We start from the raw sequence: 22,792 nt of genomic DNA on the forward strand, positions 1-22,792 counted from the left end.
TGACCGACCCAGGCATTCTGCGTCAGGTTTGTGTGGCCAGCTCGCTGAAGCGCAATCTGCAGTCCCGCTGTTTACTGTGCATGTGGAGAGCTCTCCTGAGATCTGACCTTTAGCCACTCAAAGCCATTCACGATGGGCATTACACAAAACTATAAAATAGCCACGCTGTGATGTCGCGAGCCATCTGAGATCCAAAGGTCTAAGTTAACTGTTCTCACTATTCTTTTAAGAGGGAAAGATATTCCAACATTGCAAAAGAAAACAGATAACCCACTTGTCCCTCTTGCAACTGAAGTGATGAAGCCTAAAGACTTCCTATAGCGAGATGGAGACATGAGGACACCAGCCGTGTAGGAAGCCAGCCTGGATGAGGGATGAAGAGCAAAGGCTGGCTCGCCCTGAAACCTCTCAACACTGTGATCCTTGGCTGCGTATGGGTTTCTGCGGTGCAGTGCACAGTTTTGAGCAGCTGCCTAGCGTCCTGTGTAACTAACCTGGTAAGTTTCACGGACCCGATGTTTGCCTTTGCAGGATCTAGAACACAAATCCCCTTGCAACTGAGGTTCATTTTCTCCTCAACACCTTTTTTCATGAGAAGGTAGCAAGGGATTCCGCTTATGGTTTTTATTTTCCCCTGAAGGTAGGAGAATATATAATTTCCAAATAGATACAGGATATTTTATTTACTTGTTATCATGCTCTTGATTTTTTGCGGGGGGCGGGTATGAGCAGGATTCGAGGATTGGGTAAAAAGTCTTTAAATAGAATCAGGTTTTGCAAACTGTAAAATATTCCACTTAGTAATTAGTATTTGTTTGAAATATAAAATAGGCTTTTGACACACAGTAAACCTCTCAGTTCCTGATTAGCAGTGGTGGTCCTCTGCATGGGTTCCTGATTAGGAAGCAGGTGCAGAGGCTTGGTACAACATTTGTATCAAGAGACCAGATTATGTTGTCTGTTTATTTCGACCTATGCATTTGTCAGGTTTGACTAATCAGGCTGGTTGTGAAAAAAATTTTCTTTCTTATTATTGTTCCTTTTGCATGTATTATATGGTATTGTTTCAACAGTGACATAGTCGTACTTAAAATAGCCATTGACTTTCTTTTAAGTTAACTTTTATACTTATAAATTAATTTGAAACACCAAATGATGTAGCTGGGAAGAGATGCATTCTTCCTCTCTAAAGATTAAATAACACAGCCTGATGGTGGTGGTGCACAACCATAATCACAGCACTTGGGAGGCAGAGCCAGGCAGATCTCTGTGAGTTTGAGGCCAGCTTGGTCTACAGAGTAAGCACTAGGACATCCAGAGCTATACAGAGAAACCCTGTCTGCAAAACAAAACAAACAAACAAACGAAAATATTAAATAGCATGACAGCTTAGGTATGGCATTTTGTAGCTTTATTATAGAGTAGCTAAATGCCAAACACCGTACACATTCTTATGCTAAGATATTGGAGGTAGAGTTCTCTGGTAGATCAGAAAAGGGTCTGTTACACACTTACGTTTGAGTTTAAGTAAAGCAGTAAATCATTGCTTAGGCAAACTGTAGATAAAGTAGCATTTCAAAAATCGTTTACAGAAACCTTTGCCCAGGTCTTACTGCCTTTGCTGCAGAAATGTGTGCTCTGGCTTTTTGTAGTTATAATACAAACTTAAAAATGGCATGGAAGTTGGGTTTTATGAGGTAGACTGAGGAGTGAATGCCAGCCTAGGCTACAGGATATGTACAAGACTACTGTTTTCTGCCCCGAAAGAGACCTCTTTTATTCTTTCTGATAAGTCTATGGATATGTTGCAGTAAATATGCAATATTGTTTATATGATAAAGGGAAAAAAAGAATGAAGACTAGTAATACCACTGTTAACCATGGGCATTTTTTGTTTGGTATTTTTTCAAATATATTTTGGTGTGTGTGTGTGTGTGTGTGTGTGTGTGTGTGTGTGTGTGTATGTGTACATGCACACACATGTATATATAATTGAGTTGATGCTAACCTCAAACTCATGGCAATTCTCATGCCTCAGCTTGCCTAAGGTTAGAATTACAAGAGCAAGCCACTGTGGCTGGCTTAAACAAATACATAATTTTTACATACAATCATTTCACTTCCTGTTATGTTATGAATTTCTCTCTACATTATATCATGAATTTCCCTTTATATCCTGAAATTCTTTGGAAACAAGTTCTTTAACATATTTCGAGTGTTCTGTCATAAGTAAACCACTGCAAGTTGTTAATTTCCTTACTTTTTGAGACTGATTTTCATTCTTTTCAAAACTACAGTCTTCATTTTGTTTCTGGCTCTCTTTATTGTTCTCTGTGTGTGGGCTCCATGCCCTCAGGGTTTGGCAGCTCAAACAGACATTCAGTTCCTTGTTGAGCTGCCTTCCGTTCACCACCTACAGAGGAGGGCAGGGCACAGCCCCTGAGGTGGCAATTGCAAGAGACACAGTCTGCTGGTTTGACCAGTAAATGTAATAAAAGTGTTCTGAGCTGGGCCTCCCACACAGGTTTGGGACGGGCAGCAGCAGGTGGGTGGACAACTGGAGGTAGCCACTGTGAGGCATGACATACACGCCTTTTTATACCCTGCTGTCCTTTTTAATGCGGGCATTTGCTGTGATGAACATTTTTGATTTCAAGATTTTGATGGGTGGTTGACATGAAGGTATTTTCTTTTCCACCTAAACATGAAAACACATTCTTGAATAAAAGAATATTAGGAGTAAGTCAGCCCATGGTGACTCATACCTATAACTTCAGCAGATACAGAATCAGTGCAGGTTTGAAGCCAGCTTGGTCTACAGAGTGAGTTCCAGGACAGCCAAGGCTACACAGAGAAACCTTGTCTTGAAAAACAAAAGCAAAACAAAAACAAACAAACAAAAAGAATTGCTGAGGAGAGCTCAAGCTTGCGCTTGAGCAGGGGTGTTTCATGTTGACTGAGGGAGTCTGTGTGTGAGTTCAGTATGCTGATGGCCTTGTATTTGAATTCTAGATGCCATGTGCTGTAGAAAAAAAGATAGTCAATGCTCTCAATACCACTAGTATTGTGAGATGGTTTATATAACAGAAACAAGCAAACAAAACCTCCAAAGATAAGTAGCAAATAATTTGTGGAAGTGTATTTCTCTGTAGATCCTGAGGGCATAGCAGTAGATTAAAGACAGTTTCATCACACTTTTCTCAGCTTTAGCAATGTTGTGACAACTGAGTGCTAAATCCTGAAGTGCTCACTTAGCGGTGTCAGTTCTATTCGGTAGAGCCCCTGGGAACCTGTAGATCTGAAAATCTGCAGTGACTGAAGCGGGAAACTCAAGAAAATCTATTATGGGCCAGGCTTTGGTGGCGCTCGGGAGGCAAAGGCAGGTGGATCTCTGTGAGTTCGAGGCCAGCCTGGTCTCCAGAGTGAGTGTCAGGATAGGCTCCAAAGCTACACAGAGAAACCCTGTCTCGGAAAACAAAAAACAAAAACAAAAACAAAAAATAAAAAATAAAATAAAAAAAACTATTATGTGACCAGTGTCCTCATGGAAGTTGCAGTTTGCTGAAGTGTCAAAGTTTTGATCATTAGACAACAGTTTGGCCACTCAAGTATTGTATCATAGTTTCATCATTTTGACAAATTTGAGAATAATGACAATGCGATTTAAAATTTACTTATAAAGTTCTTAAGGAACCAAATAAAAGACTGTTAGAAAACCCAGGGCTCAGGAGGCTGCCCTGTTTAAAAAGTCATGTGCAAATATCAGTATCTCTTTTGTATGTCAACACATAATAACATTAACAACAACAAAAAGATAACTGGGTCAGGTAGATTCTAGAGAGCCCTTAATGGTTAAGAGTGTGTACTGCTCTTGCAGAAGTTTCAAGCTTTTTCCCTGACCCCCATACTGGATGGCTCACAACCACCTGTAACTCCAGCTTCAGGGATCTGATGTCTCTAGCCTCTGAGGCACGGTACTCAAGTGCATACTTGAATTCCCCCACCTCATAATTTAAAATAATAAAAACAAATCCTAATAAGACCATGGAGTAGAACTCCAACCCTCCAATTCTGTGCAACATCTAGAAATTTGCATAGTGTGTTTTCAGGTAGAAACAGGCTGGGCAGAGAGTGGAAAATATTCCAGATTTAAAACTATGTGCGTAGGAAGTAAGGATAAAGACAGACGTTCATTCTGTGTTGTTTTGAGACAGGGCCTTTAAGCATTTTTAAAAGACAATTGATTGGGGCTAGAGAGACAGCTCAGAGTTTAAGAGTGCTTGCTGCTCTTCCAGCGGTCCTGAGTTCAATTCCCAGAACCCACTTGGTGGCTCACAGCATCTACAATGAGATCTGATGCCCTCTTCTGGTGTATAGGCATGCATACAGATAGAACACTCATACATTAAAAAAAAAAAAGACTATTTATTTATTATTGAGACAGGGTTTCTCTGTATAGCTCTGGTTGTCCTAGAACTTGCTTTGTATATCAGGCTGGCCTTGAACTCAGAGATCTACCTGCCTCTGCTTCCCAAGTGTTGGGATTAAAGATGTGTGCCACAACCACCTGGTTATAGTTTTTAATTTTTATTTTATGTATACGAATGCTTTCATGTATGTATGTGCACAATCTATGGAGCTTAGAAGAGGGTGTTGATCCCCTGGAACTGGTGATAAGGCTGATGGTGAGCCACCATGTGGGTACTGAGATCCAAACCCAATTCATCTTCAAGGACAGCAAATGCTCTTAACTGCTGAGCCCCCTTTCCAACCCCTGAGACAGGGTCTTGTGTAGTCCTGATTGGCCTGGGACTCATATAGACCAGGTTGTCCTCAAAGTTGCAACACTCTTTCTTCCCCTTCTCCTTAGTGCTGGGATTCTGGATGGTCCAGCTTTATAGACAAAGTTTCAAACCACAAAAGCCCCAACCCCTTTTTTGAGTTGGGGACGTATAGTCTGGCTTTTGAACTCCCTATGTATCTGGATGACCTTGAATGCCCAAAGTTTTATTTCACAAGTGTTGAAATTATAGATGTACGTCATAATGCCCCATGAGGTACCATGCACTTAAAAAAATCCCCCCATTACCACCAGGTTCAAATAACTTCTACGAGCTATAAACAAAGGGTGTGATTGACATATAAGCAGCCAAATAACAAAAACCAAAGCACATTAAAAAACAAAACAAAACAAACAACAAAATCAAACAACCCATGACTTTGTCTCATTAAAATAGTAGCCAAATTTATAGGGGAATATGCCAAAAGCTTAGGAGTGGGAATGCCTTGAAAAGCCAAAAATGGGCTGGAGAGGTGGCTTGAGGTTAAGAGCACTTGTTTTAGCAGAGGACCGGGGCTTACTTCCTATACAGCTGTATGGTGGCTCACAACCATAGATCTAGGGGATCCAACAGGTGTGCACATGGTACACATACATGTATATTGGCAAAACATCCATATGCACATATAAAATAAATAAATCTTAAAAAAGAAAAGCATAGGCCAGGTAGTGGTGGCACATTTTTAATTCCAACATTCAGGAGGCAGAGACAGATGGATCACTGAGTTCAAGGCCAGCCTGGACTACAGAGTGAGTTCCAGGACATCCAGGGCTACACAGAGAAACCCAGTCTGAAAAAAAAAAACCCTATAACAAATCCAGACTCCCTAAATATTTAACTATTTAATGCTTGGATTATTGTTTATTGTAAAAATTAAGCAGAAATGGTTCAAAGAAAGTTTCAGTGTGGAAAAAGATATTACAGGCAATATATTAAATTAACCAACTTGGATATAAATAAAAGCACTTAAAATAAGAATATGAACAACCACAAAAAAGAGCTTTAGGGCTGGTGAGATGGCTAAGTAGGTAAAGATGCTTCAGCCGAGGCTAGTGACATGGGTTCAATCCCTAGGACCCATATGGTAGGAGAGGACCTACTCTGGAAATCTGTTCTTTGACCTTCACATGTGTCCCGTGACATGCCCAACCCCCTCCAATAAGTGTAATAAAATTAAAGAAAAAAAAAAACCCTACAAACTGCTAAAAAGCATGTGATAATAGTCAGCCTCAGGCTGCATGTAGCAAGCTTGCACATGTCAAGGAGAGATTCCTAAGAGCTTGCACTGAATTGAAAGTTTTTCATCCATCCCCCACCCCCCCCAGACAGGGTTTCTCTGTGTTGTCTTGGCTGTCCTGGAACTCACTCTGTAGACCAGACTGGCCTCAAACTCACAGAGATCTGCTGCCACTGCCTCTCAAGTGTTGGAATGAAGGGCATGCCCCACCACAACCAGCTTAGATATTTTATGTTTATATCTGTGTATTACAAGTGTGCTTGGTGCTCTGGGACAGCAGAAGAGGGCATCAGATCCCCTGGAACTGGAGTTACAGATGGTTGGTTGTGAGCCACCATGTGGGTGCTGGGTATTAAACCCAGGTCCTCTGCAGGAACAATAAGTGTGCTAAATCACTGACACATCTTTCCAGTCCTTTAAAATTTTTAAAAGTTTAAATTTATGTGCTTATATTTGGCAGTACTGTGAAACTAGATACTAGATACTAGAACCCTGCACATGGCAGGTTAGTGTTGAATCTCTGAGCCATGCTCTGTGTTTATCTTTTATTGATATGTAAAAACATTAAAAAACACTATACAAGTGCATTGAATCTTCTCAGAATGTTGTGAGTTGAATCTTTTTTGGTTGTTGTTTTTTTATTTTTCCTTCTTTTTTTTGTGGAGGGGTTAGTTTATTTATTTATTTTTGAGTCATGGTCTCATACTCTAGCCTGGGCTTTGAAGCAATTCCCCTGTCTTAGATACCTGAATGCTGGGATTACAGGTATGAAGCAGCATAACTGACTTCTGAATTAAGTATTATTCTTCTTATATGTGAAATACTAAGTCAAGCATTTCTCTTAAGGAGCAAATAAATGTTAAAATGAGCTAAAGTGCGGGTCATTCTTCTTGGTTCCATTTGTGAGGGAGGAAGTTAAGAATTTGATTAGTTCCAGCTCAGGTGCCAGGATAGACAAGGCTTGGGCCAAGGGGTGGGTGTTGGGTTCAGAGAGCCTGTGATGTGGGACCAGGTTTGCATGTTGGAGGTAGATAACTCACTGGAGCTTTGCAGGGACTGCTGAAAGCCCAAAGTGCAGAGAACACTTCTGTGTGTCCCAAAGATCACAACTTGCCTGCTCCTTGAAACCAGAACCCAAGCAGTTACTAAACATCTTAGGTCCTTGGCTATGAAACAGGGTTAGTGCTAGTACCTGTTTTGTAGTGTTGTTGAGACAACTTACTGAGGTATAACATAAAACGGTCATAAAAGTGCCTGGGATATAGGGATGGCTCTAGAAATGTGAGGTGTGGTGATTGTGAGGGGGCTGGCGAGTGAACGGACATAGGGAAAGTGCTAACATAGTTCACTCCATCAGAAAACCACAGACCTGACAAAGGCTGCCTTGCCCAAGGCCACTTGGCAGGCAGTCCTCGCAGCCGGTTCAACTTCATCTCTAGACATGCCAGGGATTCATGCCTGCTTCAGTATGGCTTTGTAGCTATCAAGAATCTTCTCTTGTTTCAGTGTCTAACATGGACACAAACTCAGCATCTTCTTCTTTGCCTGTGTGAGCTAACATAACCTAGAAGGGAAAATAATCAATTATGAAACAGCTTTCTTTCACTTGATTCTTTATGATTAGGATATGATCATCCTATAGCAACCAAAACTTCATTTTGAACAAGTTCATGGAAGCCAATGCCTATTAAACATTTGGAAGCTTGGTATGGTGGCCGATACCTATAGTCCCAGCTCTTTGGAGGTGGAGGCAAGAGATCAGGAGAACAAGGTTTGACTACCTAGTGAGTTCAGGACCAGCCTGACACTTTACCACAAAACAAACAAAGCAAAACAAAAAAACAAAGACAAGACAGGGCTGCTGAGTGGTTAAGAGACACTTGTTGCCAAGCCTGATAAAAGAGTTCGACCCCCAGGACCCACGAGGGGGAAGGAGAGCTCTGACTCCTTATCTTCTGAAGTCCATTCATGCCATGGCATGAACACCTCACTACTCCACCAAATAACAGACAAACATAACAGAAGAAACCAAAATGCCAGGTAGTGGTGGCATTCATAAATATAGAGTTATGACCTGATCAATTCATATGTTGCTTGTATTCATATGTTTTCAGGGTTGACCATTTGGTATTGGATAACCAATGGTGTATTCTTCCCTGGGGAAGACTATTTCTTTCCACTCTCAGCATTGCTTGTTTGCCTATAGTCATTGGTTTTGGATTGAGGCCTTGCAAGCTTTCTCCTTCAGCAAACTCTTGGGGGGGGGGGGTTCTGGGTAGATATCATGATGTAAATCTTTTTTTTTTTTTCCCGAGACAGGGTTTCTCTGTGTAGCTTTGAAGCCTATCTCGAACTCACAGAGATCCACCTGCCTCTGCCTCCTGAGTGCTAGGATTAAAGGCATGTGCCACCAACACCCGGCCTATGTTGTAAATCTTATCTCTGGACTCAGGAGATGAGGCAGTCTGATTAAAGGGTTTATCTAGGCCAGCCTAGGATACTTGGAGAAATACTGTTTCACTAGACCAGACCAAAGCAAGTCAAACCAAATCATGGAGTTTCTGATCAGGACCAGCCAGTACTAGAAACGCACATGTAGGTTGTCTTTGTCGATGGTTTTAATCAGTTAGTAGAGCAGCACATAAATGAAAAGTAACTCACATTCACGTGATACCATGACCTGAGCATTATGGGTCCAGTATTTCCATTTTTAATTATCCTTTTGTAGATGGACTTCTTTCAAACAATGACCAGAAAGATGAGCAATTTCTTTTATTTTTCTTAAAACACCACCACCATCAACAATAAAACAAACAAATAAAAAAAAACCCAATCCCTCACTTCAACCAACTAACCACAGAAAACTTTCTTAAGTGCTTGCCTAGCATACAGGAGATTCTGGATCTGATTCCCAGCACTGGAAAACAAAACAGAACAAAAGAAAAACAAAACAACTAAACCCAATCATGTTTGACCTACTATACTCTTGTGTCATTCTAGGTTACATAGCAAGTTGGAAGGTCATAGTGTGGTGCATGAGACCCTGTTTCCAAAACAGGAAGATTAAACAAAATGAAACAAAAACATTAAGAAAGTATTTGTAGCCCTGCAGTTGGATGAGCCTTTAATCTCCACATTCAGGAGGCAGAAGCAAGCAGATCGATGTGAGTTAGAGGCCAGCCTGGTGGAGTCAAGGCTACACAGAGAAAACCTGTCTTGAAAAACAAAAACAAAAAACAAAAAACAAAAAACAAAAAACAAAAAAAAAGGAAAAAGAAAAAGAAAGTATTTATTTAAAGTTATTTGTATGTGTGTGAATGTCTCTGTGTAGGTATCTGTATGTGGATGTAGGCATTTGTGGAGGCCAGATGAAGGAACGTGTTAGATCTCCCAAGGATGGAGTTTCGGGTGGTAGCGAGAAGCCTGATACGGGTGCTGGGAACTAAAATCAAGTCCCCTGCATAGGTGGCACACCTAGCCAAAAAAGTTGCCTCTCTAGCCACAGCAAAGGCCTATTTTTTTTTCAATTTTTCTTTACTTTTTAGTCTTATTTTTATGCTTGTAAGTGTTCTGCCTTCATATCTTTGCAGCATGTTTACACCCAGTGCCTGCAGAGGCCAGAAGAGGGTGTCAGATTCCCAGGAACTGGAGTCACATGGTTGTGAGTTCCCACGTGGATACTCAGAATCGAACCCCATGTTTTCTGGAAAAGCCAATGTTCTTAAATGTGGAGCCATCTCTCTAGCCTCGTGGTTCTCAATTTTCCTAATGTAGCGATCCTTTAATACAGTACCTCATGTTGCAGTGAACCCCAACTATAAAATTATTTTTGTTCCTACTTTATAACTGCAATTTTGCTACTATTATGAATTATAATGTAGATATCTGATATGCAGGATAGTCTTGTTCAATCCATGAAAGAGGTCGTAATCCACAGGTTGAGAAACCCCACTAGCTCCATAAATGCCATCTTAAAAATTTCAAATATGTGAGAACTAAACAGAGAATATATATTTTATTAAATATGGCATTCCAAATTTGTATGTTTCCCTATAGTTACTGAGTAATTGGGAAGAAAAGGAAAAAAACTGGAAATAATTCTTTTCTAATTTAGGAGACCTTTGTTTGAATTACCTGCCTAATCCATAGGTTCATTTAATCAGCCCTGAGGTTCTGTCATTCTTCCACAGGCACACTCTCACTCTGACCCTTGCAGATGCTGCAGAATTAGGCATGACATAATAATTTTCATTAGCCTTTTGTCCAGCTTCATGACAGATTAAATGACTTGGAAACACTTGGCAAGTTACTCTACAATTAACAAAGAGAAGAACTCAGTTCCAGGAACCTTAAATAAAAAGGTGTAGTGGTACACTGGTGGTATTGATGGTGTTTATTGTTCTTTCTTCATTTCAGGGCAGACCGCTTGACATTGGCACACCATACAATCTGAGTGAGGCGGTGAGTAATTACTTCCATTGTCAAGAACTTTACAGTTTGTGTTGATTTAAATAAAATGTTGGTCTGTTTTATTACAATAAGACTCATTCCGAAATAAAATTTTACTCATCTCTGGTGAAAGAAAGTCTTTTGAAGATAGTGAGAAGTCTGAATTATAGAATTCATTAAAAATGAACTTGTTAAAGTAGAAAAAGCAAAGGACTAATATAAACCCATGATTTTGTCTACACAGCTGGGTGGCTTGGGATTATGACTTAATATTTTATTGTGTGTTGTTTGAGAAGGTTGGGCTATATATGTTCGTTGTTTCATCAATTATGTTTTGTGGTTTTATTACTTTTCTGCATGTGTGTTTATTCAACACATGCTTACTGACTCAACATACATATGTGGCAGACACTGGTCAAGGCAGATGTCTTGGGGTTTCTATTGCTGTGAAGAGACCATGACCATGTCAACTCTTATAAAGGAAAATATTTAATTGAGTCTAGCTTGTATTTTCAGAGGTTTAGTCCATTATCATCATGGTGGGTGGCATGTATGCAAACATGATGCTGGAGAAGGAGCTGAGGGTTCTACATCTTGACCCACAGGCAATAGAAGCAACTTTACGTCACACTGAGCGTAGCTTGAGCAAAGGAGACCTCAAAACCTGCCCCCACAGTGACACACTTCCTCCTTCAAGGCCACCCCTCCTCCAACAAAGCCACACCTCGTAATAGTGCCACACTCCCTATGGGGGCTAGTTTGTTTCCAACCACTACAGCTGAAGAGGTTTACAGCTGGGGCCTGTGTTTGAAGGAACCACAACTTTTGAGACACATACCTAAAACTATGGACAGAAAACACAGTAGTGTTGTTATGGTGGGACATTTAAGAGGACAGACACAGGCTCAAGGATCACCTCATTTGCCTGCAAGGTCTTCAGACTGATAGAGGAAGAGTTTTCTAGAACATAGATTCTTAAACTTTTCTCCACTTGAGGCCCTTTATCCTCTGAGGAGCTTTCACACAGTCTCAGGTGTATACGAGATGATGGCATAAGTCTGATTTGGAGATGGCCAGTGGGAAAAGGTGCTAGCCACTAACTTGACCACCTGAGTTAAATTCCCAAGACTCTTATGGTAGAAGAAAAAAACTAACTCCTGTAAATGGGTGCTGGGAACTGAACCTGTGTCTTCAGCAAGAGCAACAAATGCTCTCAACCACTGAACCATTTCTCTAGCCCTTTAGCTAAATATTTGGTACTACATCCTTAACATTTTCCAGAGTTGGCAGATATTATTTTGTAATTGTTTATGCTAAAACTGTCCTTTGCATAAATATGCAATATAAAACAGTGGAAATATATTTATGAACATTTCAGAAATGGTTAGAAATTCTCTCCCAACCCCAAGTCAAAATTCAAAGACCAAATTTAGAAAAATGAGTTTGTTTTTTGACGAGTGTATGCGTGTATATGATGCATCTGATTGTTCCCGTTTCCATGTCCCTCTCATTTCTATTAAACCCCACTTCATGCTAAAAACCGCTTTTCTAGATTCATGAGTTTTCGTTTGGTTTTGTGGCCCATTTAGTGTAAATAAAACCATCTACATGACTGTTGGATTGGAACTATCCACGAGAGACTGTTGTAGTCTTGGGTGTGGAAAAAACTGAAGGCAATGACTCCCCTCCACAAATCTCATTAGCAAACGATTCAGCAGTGGGAGATAGGACCTCCTCAGCTCTCCTCCATGTCTGTTAATGGACCCATTCTTGTGTAAACTTTGTATAGGGATCTTTCAGCTTTTTTGAGTTCATGATTCCAATGGCTTTGTGTGTTACTCAGACACAGGGTGTTTTGAAGAAGTCTTCCTTATCCTCCAGCTCTTACATTCCTTCCACCAGTGTTCTACAATGTTGCCTGAGCCTTAGAGGAGATGGTATAAATGTCTTGTTCAGGGCTGAGCACTCATCTGTCAAGTCTGAGCACTCATCTGTCAAGTGTTCTTAGCCTATTACGCAGACATGAATCTCTGTATTCACTGTTCACTGGAAAAAGAGGCTTCTGTGGTTAAGGCTGAGAGTCACTTTTGCCTGCGGATATAAACACAAATATTTATAAGGCAGTTTGAAATTATGTTAATTTAGCTAACCAATATTCAGTTCCCTTGTAAGGCCTGTCATCTCTCCCACCATGGGTTTTTGACCAGGTGTACAATTGTAGACTCCTCTGGAGTGAGCCTTAAGTCCAATTAGAAAGCTGTTGGTTATCTCCACAACAGTAGTACTTACTGCACAAGTGGTTAAACATCAACTTTTAAAATCAAGAATTTTAACATAATATAATTCAAAGATATACCAATTTGCTACTTCTATGTTGGAATATTATTTTAGTTATTTTCTATTGCTGTGATAAGATACCACAACCAAAGCAACTTATAGAAGAAAGAGTTTATTTTGGTCTTAGAATTTTAGAGGGCTAGAATCTATGACCATCACACTGGGGAGCATGGCAGCAGGCAGGTATGGCACTGTATCAATAGCTGAGAGTTCACATCTGGAGGCACAATCACAAGGCAGAGAGAGCTAACCTTCTCCGGAAAGGTCACACTTTCTAATCCTTCCCAAACAGTTCCATCAACTGGGGACCAAGTATTTAAGTGTATGCACTTATAAGGGCCCTTCTCCTTTCCTTCCTTCCTTCCTTCCTTCCTTCCTTCCTTCCTTCCTTCCTTCCTTCCTTCCTTCCTTCCTTCCTTCTTTCTTTCTTTCTTTCTTTCTTTCCTCCCTCCCTCCCTCTCTTCCTCTTTCTTTCTTCTTTCCTTCTTCCTATTTTATATCCCAAAACAGTTTCCTCCTCCCCTCCTATTGTCTCCCCTCTCTTCTGCCCCCACTGCCCCCATCCACTCCTCTGTTTCTGTTCAGAGAGGGGCAGGCCTCCCATGTTTATCAACAATGCATGGCATAGCAAGTTGCAGTAAGACTAAACACCTCCCCTTGTATTAGGCCATCCAAGTTGAGGAATAGGTTTCCAAGAGTCAGCCAAAGCATTAGGGACAGCTGCTGCTCCTATTGTTAGGAGTCCCACAAGTAGATCAGGCTACACCACTGTCACATATATGTAGAGGACCTAGGTCAGTCCATGCAGGCTCCCTGGTTGTTGGTTCATATTCTGTGAGTTCTTATGAGCCAGGTTAGTTGTTTCTATAGGTTTTCTTGTGATGTCTTTGACCCCTCTGGCTCCTACAATACTTCCCCCCCTCTTTAGCAGGATTTCTTGAGCTTCTCCTAATATTTGGCTGTGGGTCACTGCATCAGTTACTGGGTGAAGGCTCTCTGATGACAATTGGGGTAGTCACCAGTCTGATCACAGGAGATGGCCAGTTCAGGCTATGTGTCTACTATTATTAGGAGTCTTAATTGGGGTCATGTTGTAGAGTTCTGGGAGTTCCCCTTGCACCAGGTTTCTACCTGATCCTGAAATGCAGAGGGGGTGCCCCCTTCATCTTTTTCAGTATCCAACTCCTCCATCCATCCTCATTCAATCCTTCATGGTCCCATTCCCACCCACATCTAGTCCACCCAGAAGATTGATTCTATTTCCCCTTCCTGGAGAGACTTTTTTTTGGCTTGTCAAGACATGATTTCTCTGTGTAATTCTTGCTATCATGGAACTCAGTCTGTAGATCAAACTGGTCTCAAACTCACAGAAATCTGCTTGCTTTTTTCTGCCTTCTGAGTTGCTGCAATTAAAGGCATGTACCACCACCACCTGACTAGCCAGCCCTTTTCTTTCAAACAGGAATGATGATAGAAAATAATAAAAGCTACTTTAAGGGGGCTGGAGAGATGGCTCAGATGTTAAGAGCATTGGTTGCTCTTCCAGAGGTCTTGAGTTCAATTCCCAGCAACCACATGGTGGTTTACAACCATTTGTAATGAGATCTGTTGTGCAGGGATATATATATATATATATATATATATATATATATATATATATAAATACTGCATATATATATATGCAGAACACTGTATACATAATAAATAAATCTTTAATAAAATTAATTACTATTTTTCTATGAGAACAGACAACGTTGCATATATAACTAAAAAAAGAACACTGCGATTCATACTATAATAGCTTCATATGTGAGGTGAATTGTGCCAGAGGCCATTCAAGATGTCATGTAATATGTCCACACACATATTATAAAGTGGACATGTACTTAGAACTAAGGCTACAATGAAATCATGTAGTGCCACATAGGTAGAAGCTTCTAGAATCACCTCAGATTCATTACACGTATGATTCTGAATTAATTTTTGAGCATTTAGAAGTCTTTTACTGGTGCCATTTTTTTTTTCATGACCATCCCACTGCCCATTTAGGGAAGATTATGGCCCACAGTTTAAGAAGCTATGCTCAATCTGAAAGGTGGTAGCACATCTCTTTAGTCCCAGTACTCGGAAGGAGAGGCAGGCAGTTCTCTGACTTTGAGGCCAGCGTGGTCTACAGAGTGAGTTTCAGGACAGCCAGAGCTACACAGAGAAATCCCATCTCGAAAAACCAACAAAACAAAACCTAAAAGGCAAAAAAATAAAAAAATAAAAAAATAAAAAAATAAATAAAAAAAATAAAAGAAGCAGCAGCAGCAGCAGCAGCAGCAGCAATGATCAGGTAGGAGAGATAGATAGATCCACAGATAAAGGCACTTGCCACTAAGCCTGATGACCTGAGTTTGGTACCCAGGACTCACAGGGAAGAAAGAAAGAATTGACTCTCACAAGCAGTCCTCTGGCTTCCACATCTGTGACACACACACACACACACACACACACACACATTAAAAATGTAATGAAAATGAAGCTGTGGTTAGAGAGATGGCTCAGTGATTAAGAGTACTGGTTGCTCTTCCAGAGGTCCTGAGTTCAATTCCCAGCAACCACGTGGTGGCTCACAACCATCTACAGTGAGATCTGGTGCCCTCTTCTGGCCTGCAGGCATAACATTGTATAATAAATAAATAAATAAATAAATAAATCTTTTTAAAAAGTTAAAAAAATGAAGCTCTATTATAGAAGAAATGGATGGTAAAAGCATAAATCAGATAGGAATGAGCTGTGTGTCAATTGTTAGAATAACTTGCCCAGGAAATGAGAGTGCTGAATGCCATACTTGGCAATTTGGTGTCAATGTACAAGACAATGGAGTGATGAGTTGAAAGTAAAAGAATGATGTAGCCAGGCAGTGATGGCATATACCTTTAATCCCAGCACCTGGGAGGCAGAGAGAGGTGAATCTTTATGAGTTTGAGGCCATCCTGGTCTACAAAGTGAGTTCCAGGATAGTCAAGGCTACACAGAGAAACCATGTCTCAAAAAATCAAAAACATAAACAAGCAAACAAGGAAAAGAATGATGTGATCAAGTGTTCTGTTTTTAAGATAGGGTCTAACTGTGTAGCCCTGGCTGGCTTGGAACTTGTTAGGTGGCCTCCAGGTCATAATGGTCTACCTGCCTCTGCCTCCTGACTGCTGGGATTAAAGACCTATGCCATCATGCCACATCTGGAAAAACTCTCCAAAGAGGCAATTGAGAGGGGTCTTCCATGAGTATTTGGCAAGTTGTGAAGGGTATATCAGAATGCTGAGACTGTGAATAGGGAGCCAGAGAGAACTTGGCTAATGACCAGGGTTTGAGGCTGCCTTGTTCATGGGATGAGGGTGAGGAGTTAGAGAAAGAAAATGTATTTGGGCTCTCAGTTTGGGCCACTCAAGTGTACAAATGGGAGAATGTGCAGGTATGAGGATTTCAGTGTGTCACATGCTCAATCTATAGTTACTCAGGTGTGGATGTCTGATTCGGTAGTGCACGTCTGGGTGGAGCTTGTTAGGCAGTCAGGTACAGTCATGGGTTTATCAGTGTGTGGTCTGGGAAGTAATGGTCAAGATAGTTACAGACAAAGATGAAGCAGAAGCTACGGACCATCAGTTCAGCAGGAGACCAGAACAGCTGTGGGAGGACATTTGAGGGCAGCTTTAGCGTAAAAGCAGCCAGAAGTTAACAGATTCAAAAACGCCATACTTGGCAATTTGGTGTCAATGTACAAGGCAATGGAAAGAGATGAGTTGAACCTACTACATTTGACATTTTGCCTGGTTATAATCCCCTGGTTGTGAGTCTTTCTGGTTGTATGAGGACAGCTGGAGACCAATGATAAGCTTGATGTCTTGCTGTCCTGGACTTTACTGGCTGACATCTACCAAGCAGAAAGGGTATCGGGTGTTCTTGGGGTGTCATCTTGCCCAGGGGTTAACTCCACTTTGCAGTCCTGCCAGCTTGCAGCGAGCCACACACAATGCCTTGGCCTGTCTGTTGATATGCAGCTCTGATTAGAAGCCCCACTCAGATCTTCCAGGGGTCTTATCTTTGTCAATAGATTTATATTTCTAAAATACAAGGTGGTACTTTTTGTTGCTATGCCTGTTCCAGTGACAAAGGAAGTCACATTTCTTTATTTACACCCATGTCTTATTATCTCTTGTAGTGCATTCAAGGATGCCAGTTTTGGAACTCCCAAGATCAAGAAAAGTGTGCTTTAAAGTGTGTAAGTACTAAATATGATTACATATTTTTTGAGACAGGGCCTACCATAGTCTACCCTGGCCTCAAACTCATATGTAGCTAAGGATGATCTTAAATTTCTCATCTTCCTGCTCTACTTGGAGTGTTGGGATTACGGTCATGTACCATCACATCAGTTTATGTGGTCTGGGGTTTGAACCCAGGATAGCAATCTGTCAACTGAACCACGGCCCACCTCCCTGATATCTTTTTCTGTTAATGAGCTAAATCATGACAATGAAATTTATTTGAGGATGTTAAAGTTGGGTTTGGCAACCTGTAACTGTGATCCAGCCACTCCAGAGCAGATGCAGGAGTGACTTAGTGTTTGAACCCAGCTTGGGATACAAAATCATTAGTCTCTATAAAAAACTAATTCTTCATATATGTACTCTCATAATTTTTCTTGTCTTGTAGACCTCAGTTATAAAAGTTATTTATGCCCATTACCATTTGTGGCTGTGTGAATTAAAGACTCAGATTTTACAAAAGGAGGAGTGTTTGTCATCCGGACTGAGTTATTCTTGCATACCATTACAATTGCAACTTAATTGTTTGTCTCGTTAAGTATTTTTTATCATTAATGCCACTATGTAAGTTCTTACAGGGCATGAAGCACTCTGGCTTTTCTAGACCATGTCTCCTCCATTGACCAGGGTGGAGCACAAAGCAGGTACTAATTCTTGCTGAGTGCATGAGTGGGAATACCATTTGTTGCCAGGCAACCATACAGGAAGGCACCAATGTGGGCAGAGGAAATTGCTGGCCTTTTCTAGCTAGAACTCCTAGTTGTTTTCATTTCAGTTTGTCTCCCTTTAGCTTCGGTGAAATTCCCTAGCCTGGTTCATTACAGGCTGCCTCCCAGTTCATTCAGATTTTCTAGTGGATAACCCGACTAACTGTTTTCCTGGTGATGCACATATCATAATTTTTTAAAAAGATTTTACTTATTTATTATGTATACAACATTCTGTTTCCGTGTATATCTGCACACCAGAAGAGGGCATCAGATCTCATAATGGATGGTTGTGAGCCACCATGTGGTTGCTGGGAATTGAACTCAGGACCTCTGGAAGAGCAGTCAGCGCTCTTAACCTCTCCAGACCCAGTTTTTAAAAGCTATTTGCACAATGCCTTACCAGGACTCAACTTTTTATTTATTTAGTTTGAGGCAGGGTCTCCATATTCTCTTGAATTTGAGACCCACCTGTATCAGCTTTTGAGGGCTGGGATTACAGGCGTGTGCTACCATGCCCACATGAACCCCTACTTGTTTGTCTTACTGTTGATTATCAGTAGTGGAAACAATTTCAGTTGGAGGAAATGCACAGTTGAATCACTGGAGTTATCTGCCATGTTCAGGATGTTAAATAACTTTCCTTTTGCTTTCTATGCAGAATGACACTTATGCCACCATTTGTGAGGTGAGTTCCTAATCACTTATAGAAAAGAGATAATCAAACCAAAGTGCGTATTCTCAGACTTCAAAAGGCTAACAAAGGAAGATGAAAAAATTCTCAGTCATAAAACAGAGTCTAATTCCATTTTGGCACAGACATTGGCTGTTTGATGTATCTATGCGTATATGTAAGTCTTTATTACAATGTATGTACATACACATAGCATCACATATATATGTAAACAATCATCTTTCAGTGTCCTAGGGGTACCAGTTTCAGGAATAACCAAAATTAACAAATTCTTGTATATTCAAATCCCTCATTGAAAATGCAGTAGTATATAATATGACCTGTGCACATCTTTACATCCTCCATACTTCATCCATATTTCACTTTTAATAGTTAATACAATGTACATGTTGTGGGACTAGCTCACTCCCCCTCCTCCCTCTCATCCTCCTTTTTGAGACAGTATCTCATGTATACTGGACTGAACTCGAACATACTCTGTAGCTAAGGATAACTTTGAACTTGTAGTCTTCCTGCCTCTACTGCCAAGTGCTGTTACAGTCCCATGCCACCATGCTCAGCTTAAATAGCCTTTAAGATACCTTGTTTATGAAAAAAAAGACAAAACAAGTATATGTACACATTCAGTTAAGAGGCAATTACAAACATTCTTGCTTCTTGGTTGTCTGAATGTGCAAAATCTACAAAAATGTATAGCCTGAATACAAGGGCAAACTGTAACTTTATTCTAGTCTAGAAGATTCTAATTTCTGTCCCAGAACAAGGGGAGGCTGAGTCTGGCAGGGAGGAAAGAAGAGAAGGGTGCATCATTCTGGGTTATCTAGAGCGTTTTCTTTCTTTCTTTCTTTCTTTCTTTCTTTCTTTCTTTCTTTCTTTCTTTCTTTCTTTCTTTCTTCCTTCCTTCCTTCCTTCCTCTCTCTCTCCCTCTTCCTCTCCCTCTCCCTCTCCCTCTCCCTCTCCTCTCTGTCTCCCCCTCCTCCCTCCCTCCCTCCCTCCCTCTCTCTTTTCCTTTCTGTTTACTTTTTTATTTTGTATTTGTGTTGAGTAGGTGAATGTCTTCATGCATATACACCTACCAAGTGGGTTTTGGGAATGGAACTCAGCTTGCCAGATTGGCCACAATCTCCATAAGTCAGTAATCTTGCTGGCCTGTGATTGTATTTTCTTTCTCCAAACACAGAGTTCTCTACCATACATATTTACATCATATTACATGAGACCTCTTAGGCCAGGTGTGGTGCAGTCCATCTGTATTGCAAACATGCAGGAGGCAGAGGCGGGGGGAATCACACGTTTGAGGCCAGCCTGGTCTACAGAGATCCAAAAATAAAATTGGAACAGAACAAAATCAAACCCCCAAAAGAAACCCTTTTATTCACCAAAATCCTTTGCCAACACTCTGAATCGCATTCCCTGATGCTTATTTGTGAACAAATGTTATTATCTTTCAGTTTTAAAGCCTGGTTATGGGATAGCAGGATGGCTCAGTGAGTAAAGGAGCTTGCTGCCAAACCTGATGACTTGAGTTTGATACCAGGCAGCCATCTGGTAAAAGGAGAGACATGACTCCTGAAGCTGTTTTCTGGTCTTCATCCTTGGGCCATGGGGTGAGCTTCCTCGCCCAGCAAACAAACAAACAAACAAACAAACAATAAAGCTTAGTTTTGCTCTATTTAGATGCCTAGAAACCAGAGCTGAAAGTATGTACTTGGCCTGGTCATCCATGAATAAAGCATAAAGATTCCCTTTAACAGGAAGCAAAACTATGAATTGAGGCATCAAATACTTAATAGTCTGTGGCTATGCTGCATTGCAGGGATCTTCCCTGCCAGTGGGTGGAAGTGGGGTTTGATGAAACAGAGTGAGATATTTGCCCTAAAGGTGAACAATTGAAGATCTCCCCTGATGATATGGAAAAACAAAATTTCCTCAGAACCATATTATATGATTAAAGCAAAAATTATTCTTAAATATAGCCTTTATGAGGACTGTGCCCATGGGGGGGGGAGAGGAGGAAGGAGTCTTGAGTGTCAATCATCATGCTGCCCGGTGGTCTGTGCTTATATATGTGATTCTTTCTCTCCATGGGAGTTTTAACTTGGTTATCCATATCTTTTTGGAATCAAGAAACTTCATCATGGATGTTTCTATCCATGGGTGCCTGGGAGCTCTGTACTATGTTGTCTTTGGAAGAAGAGCTTAGGAATGATAGCTCGTCCAATCAGAACCTAGAAAATGATGATTCCAAATGAGCTGCAACATTCCCAATCATTTCAGACATGAACCGATCTATGACAGCACCTTAGAGCTTTGATGGAGGGCAAATGCAGACTCTCTTATTTCCGGAAGCCTTTTTGTGGATTTTTACCACCGTTTGAAAACAATGCCTGCTGTATGATAATGACAGACTCATTGCTGTCTGACCTGACCCCTTTCCCCATGCTCTCTGTGCCAGACACAGTGGCTTCAACTCTTCTACAACTGCGGGTGGCCCTTCCTGCGTCTAGGTGTATATCTTCCTCATGAACATTCTCACAAGCCCTGCTCCTTCTAATTGCTCAAGTTCAGAGTCACCTCTGTACTGTTCCAGCTGATGACACTAAAGGATCTCTCCTCATCATGACTCACACTGAAGGATGTCTCCTAGTCATGACCCACAACTTTTATCCTCTTGACACCACACTCAGCCACATGCTTTTCATTATCTGGGGTGTTTGTTTGAAATTCATCACTCATTTATTTTATATCCTCTTCTAAGACAATGCCAGTTCTACCAAGGTAGGGAACTTACCTATCTTGTTTGCTGCCATGTTCTTTAAAAAATTTTAATTTAAATTAAAAAAATCTTATTTGACATGCCAATCCCAGTTCCCCTTCCCTTCTGTCCTCCTACTCCCTCCATCTTCTCCCTATTCCACCCCACCCACTCCTCAGAGAGGGTGAGGCCTCCCATGGGGGATTATAAAAGTCTGTCACATCATTTGGGGCAGGACCTAGGCCCTCCCCTGTGTGTTTAGGCTGAGAGAGTATCCCTCCATAGGGAATGGGCCCCCAAAGTCCATTTGTGCACTAGGGATAAATACTGGTTCCACTACCAGAAGCCCCATAGACTCTCCAGGCCTCCTAACTGTTACTCACATTCAGGGGGCCTGGTTCGGTCCTATGCTGGTTCCCCAGCTGTCTGTCTGGAGTCGGCAAGCTCCTACTTGCTCAGGTCAGCTGTTTCTGTGGGTTTCCCGAGCATGGTCTTGACCCCTTTCCTCATCACTCCTCCCTCTCTACAATGGTGCCTTTTTCTTATATCCCAGAACAATACTTGGGGCAGAAAAGAGATTCAATAAATATTCTTGAGTGAATGAATGGTCTTTAGGAAAGAATGTTGCAATTCATATGGATGTTTGAGGGTGTTTCTTTCTTGTGAGAAGAAAGTTAGGGAAGACACAGGTAGCCTATTCATTCGGGGAAGCCAAGAGACAATAAAGATGGTACCAGTACTGTGGGAAAATGGTAGTGAGGATAGACAGACTCAAAGGTGGCAGACAGATAAAGCCCCTGGGCAGAGAAGTGCTGGCAGCCAGGTATCTTGGAATAACTAGTATAAATGTTCCATCTAGAAGTGTTGGGTTCAGTTTGTGTGAACTGCTTTGATACAGCACCTCCATGTTCTCTCCAGGCTTGGGAAATGCAGCATGCCCCCATTTAAAGTCTGGCGTTGCCTTGCCTTCTTGAGTGGGGCAGCATAACCGATAGCGCTGTCTCTACTTGAGATAGTGTTTAAACTCTCAAAATGATAGAAAATTTATTCTGTGTTTCCCCTGGAAAAAAAAAAGAACCCAGGAAAAACAAGGCCACAATTTCCTTGTTTTCAGAATAGCCTCTATCTCCAAGTAATATACATTTCTAAACAAAGTCTTTTGCTTCTTGGAAGAAAAACCTTCATTTTATGTAATGCTTTTGTTGCCTCTTGGTTGGTATCTTCTCTGTAGTGGGTAGACAGGTTAAATGAGCTTTACTGAAACTTGCAAAGAGGATGTGACAAGTACCTGAACCTTTAAATTAAACAAACCCAAACCATGTTATTTGAATTAATCCTTAACTAAGCAAACCCCAGCTTATCGGGCTCTACTTCCTCTCTGTGCACAGCTCAAACATTTCAAAGTTAATATTTGCATGTTACAGCTCCACCCCCCTCCCCGAAGATTCTTTGTGCCATG

The 22,792-nt window shown here is 41.1% G+C and overlaps 1 protein-coding gene across 1 annotated transcript in view; it reads left to right on the top strand.

Annotated features, from left to right (window-relative positions):
- Positions 1 to 374: 374 nt before the first annotated feature.
- The window catches only part of Ros1 (ROS proto-oncogene 1, receptor tyrosine kinase), a 127,048-nt gene continuing 104,630 nt past the window's right edge, over positions 375 to 22,792 (top strand). Inside the window, exons 1-4 of the mRNA XM_027402106.2 lie at positions 375 to 497; positions 10,495 to 10,539; positions 17,072 to 17,131; positions 18,546 to 18,572. Of these exons, the coding sequence (XP_027257907.1) occupies positions 375 to 497; positions 10,495 to 10,539; positions 17,072 to 17,131; positions 18,546 to 18,572 (255 nt within the window). The remainder of the gene's footprint in view (positions 498 to 10,494; positions 10,540 to 17,071; positions 17,132 to 18,545; positions 18,573 to 22,792) is intronic.

Source organism: Cricetulus griseus, chromosome 2 (assembly GCF_003668045.3).
Source record: "Cricetulus griseus strain 17A/GY chromosome 2, alternate assembly CriGri-PICRH-1.0, whole genome shotgun sequence".
NCBI lineage: Eukaryota > Metazoa > Chordata > Mammalia > Rodentia > Cricetidae > Cricetulus > Cricetulus griseus.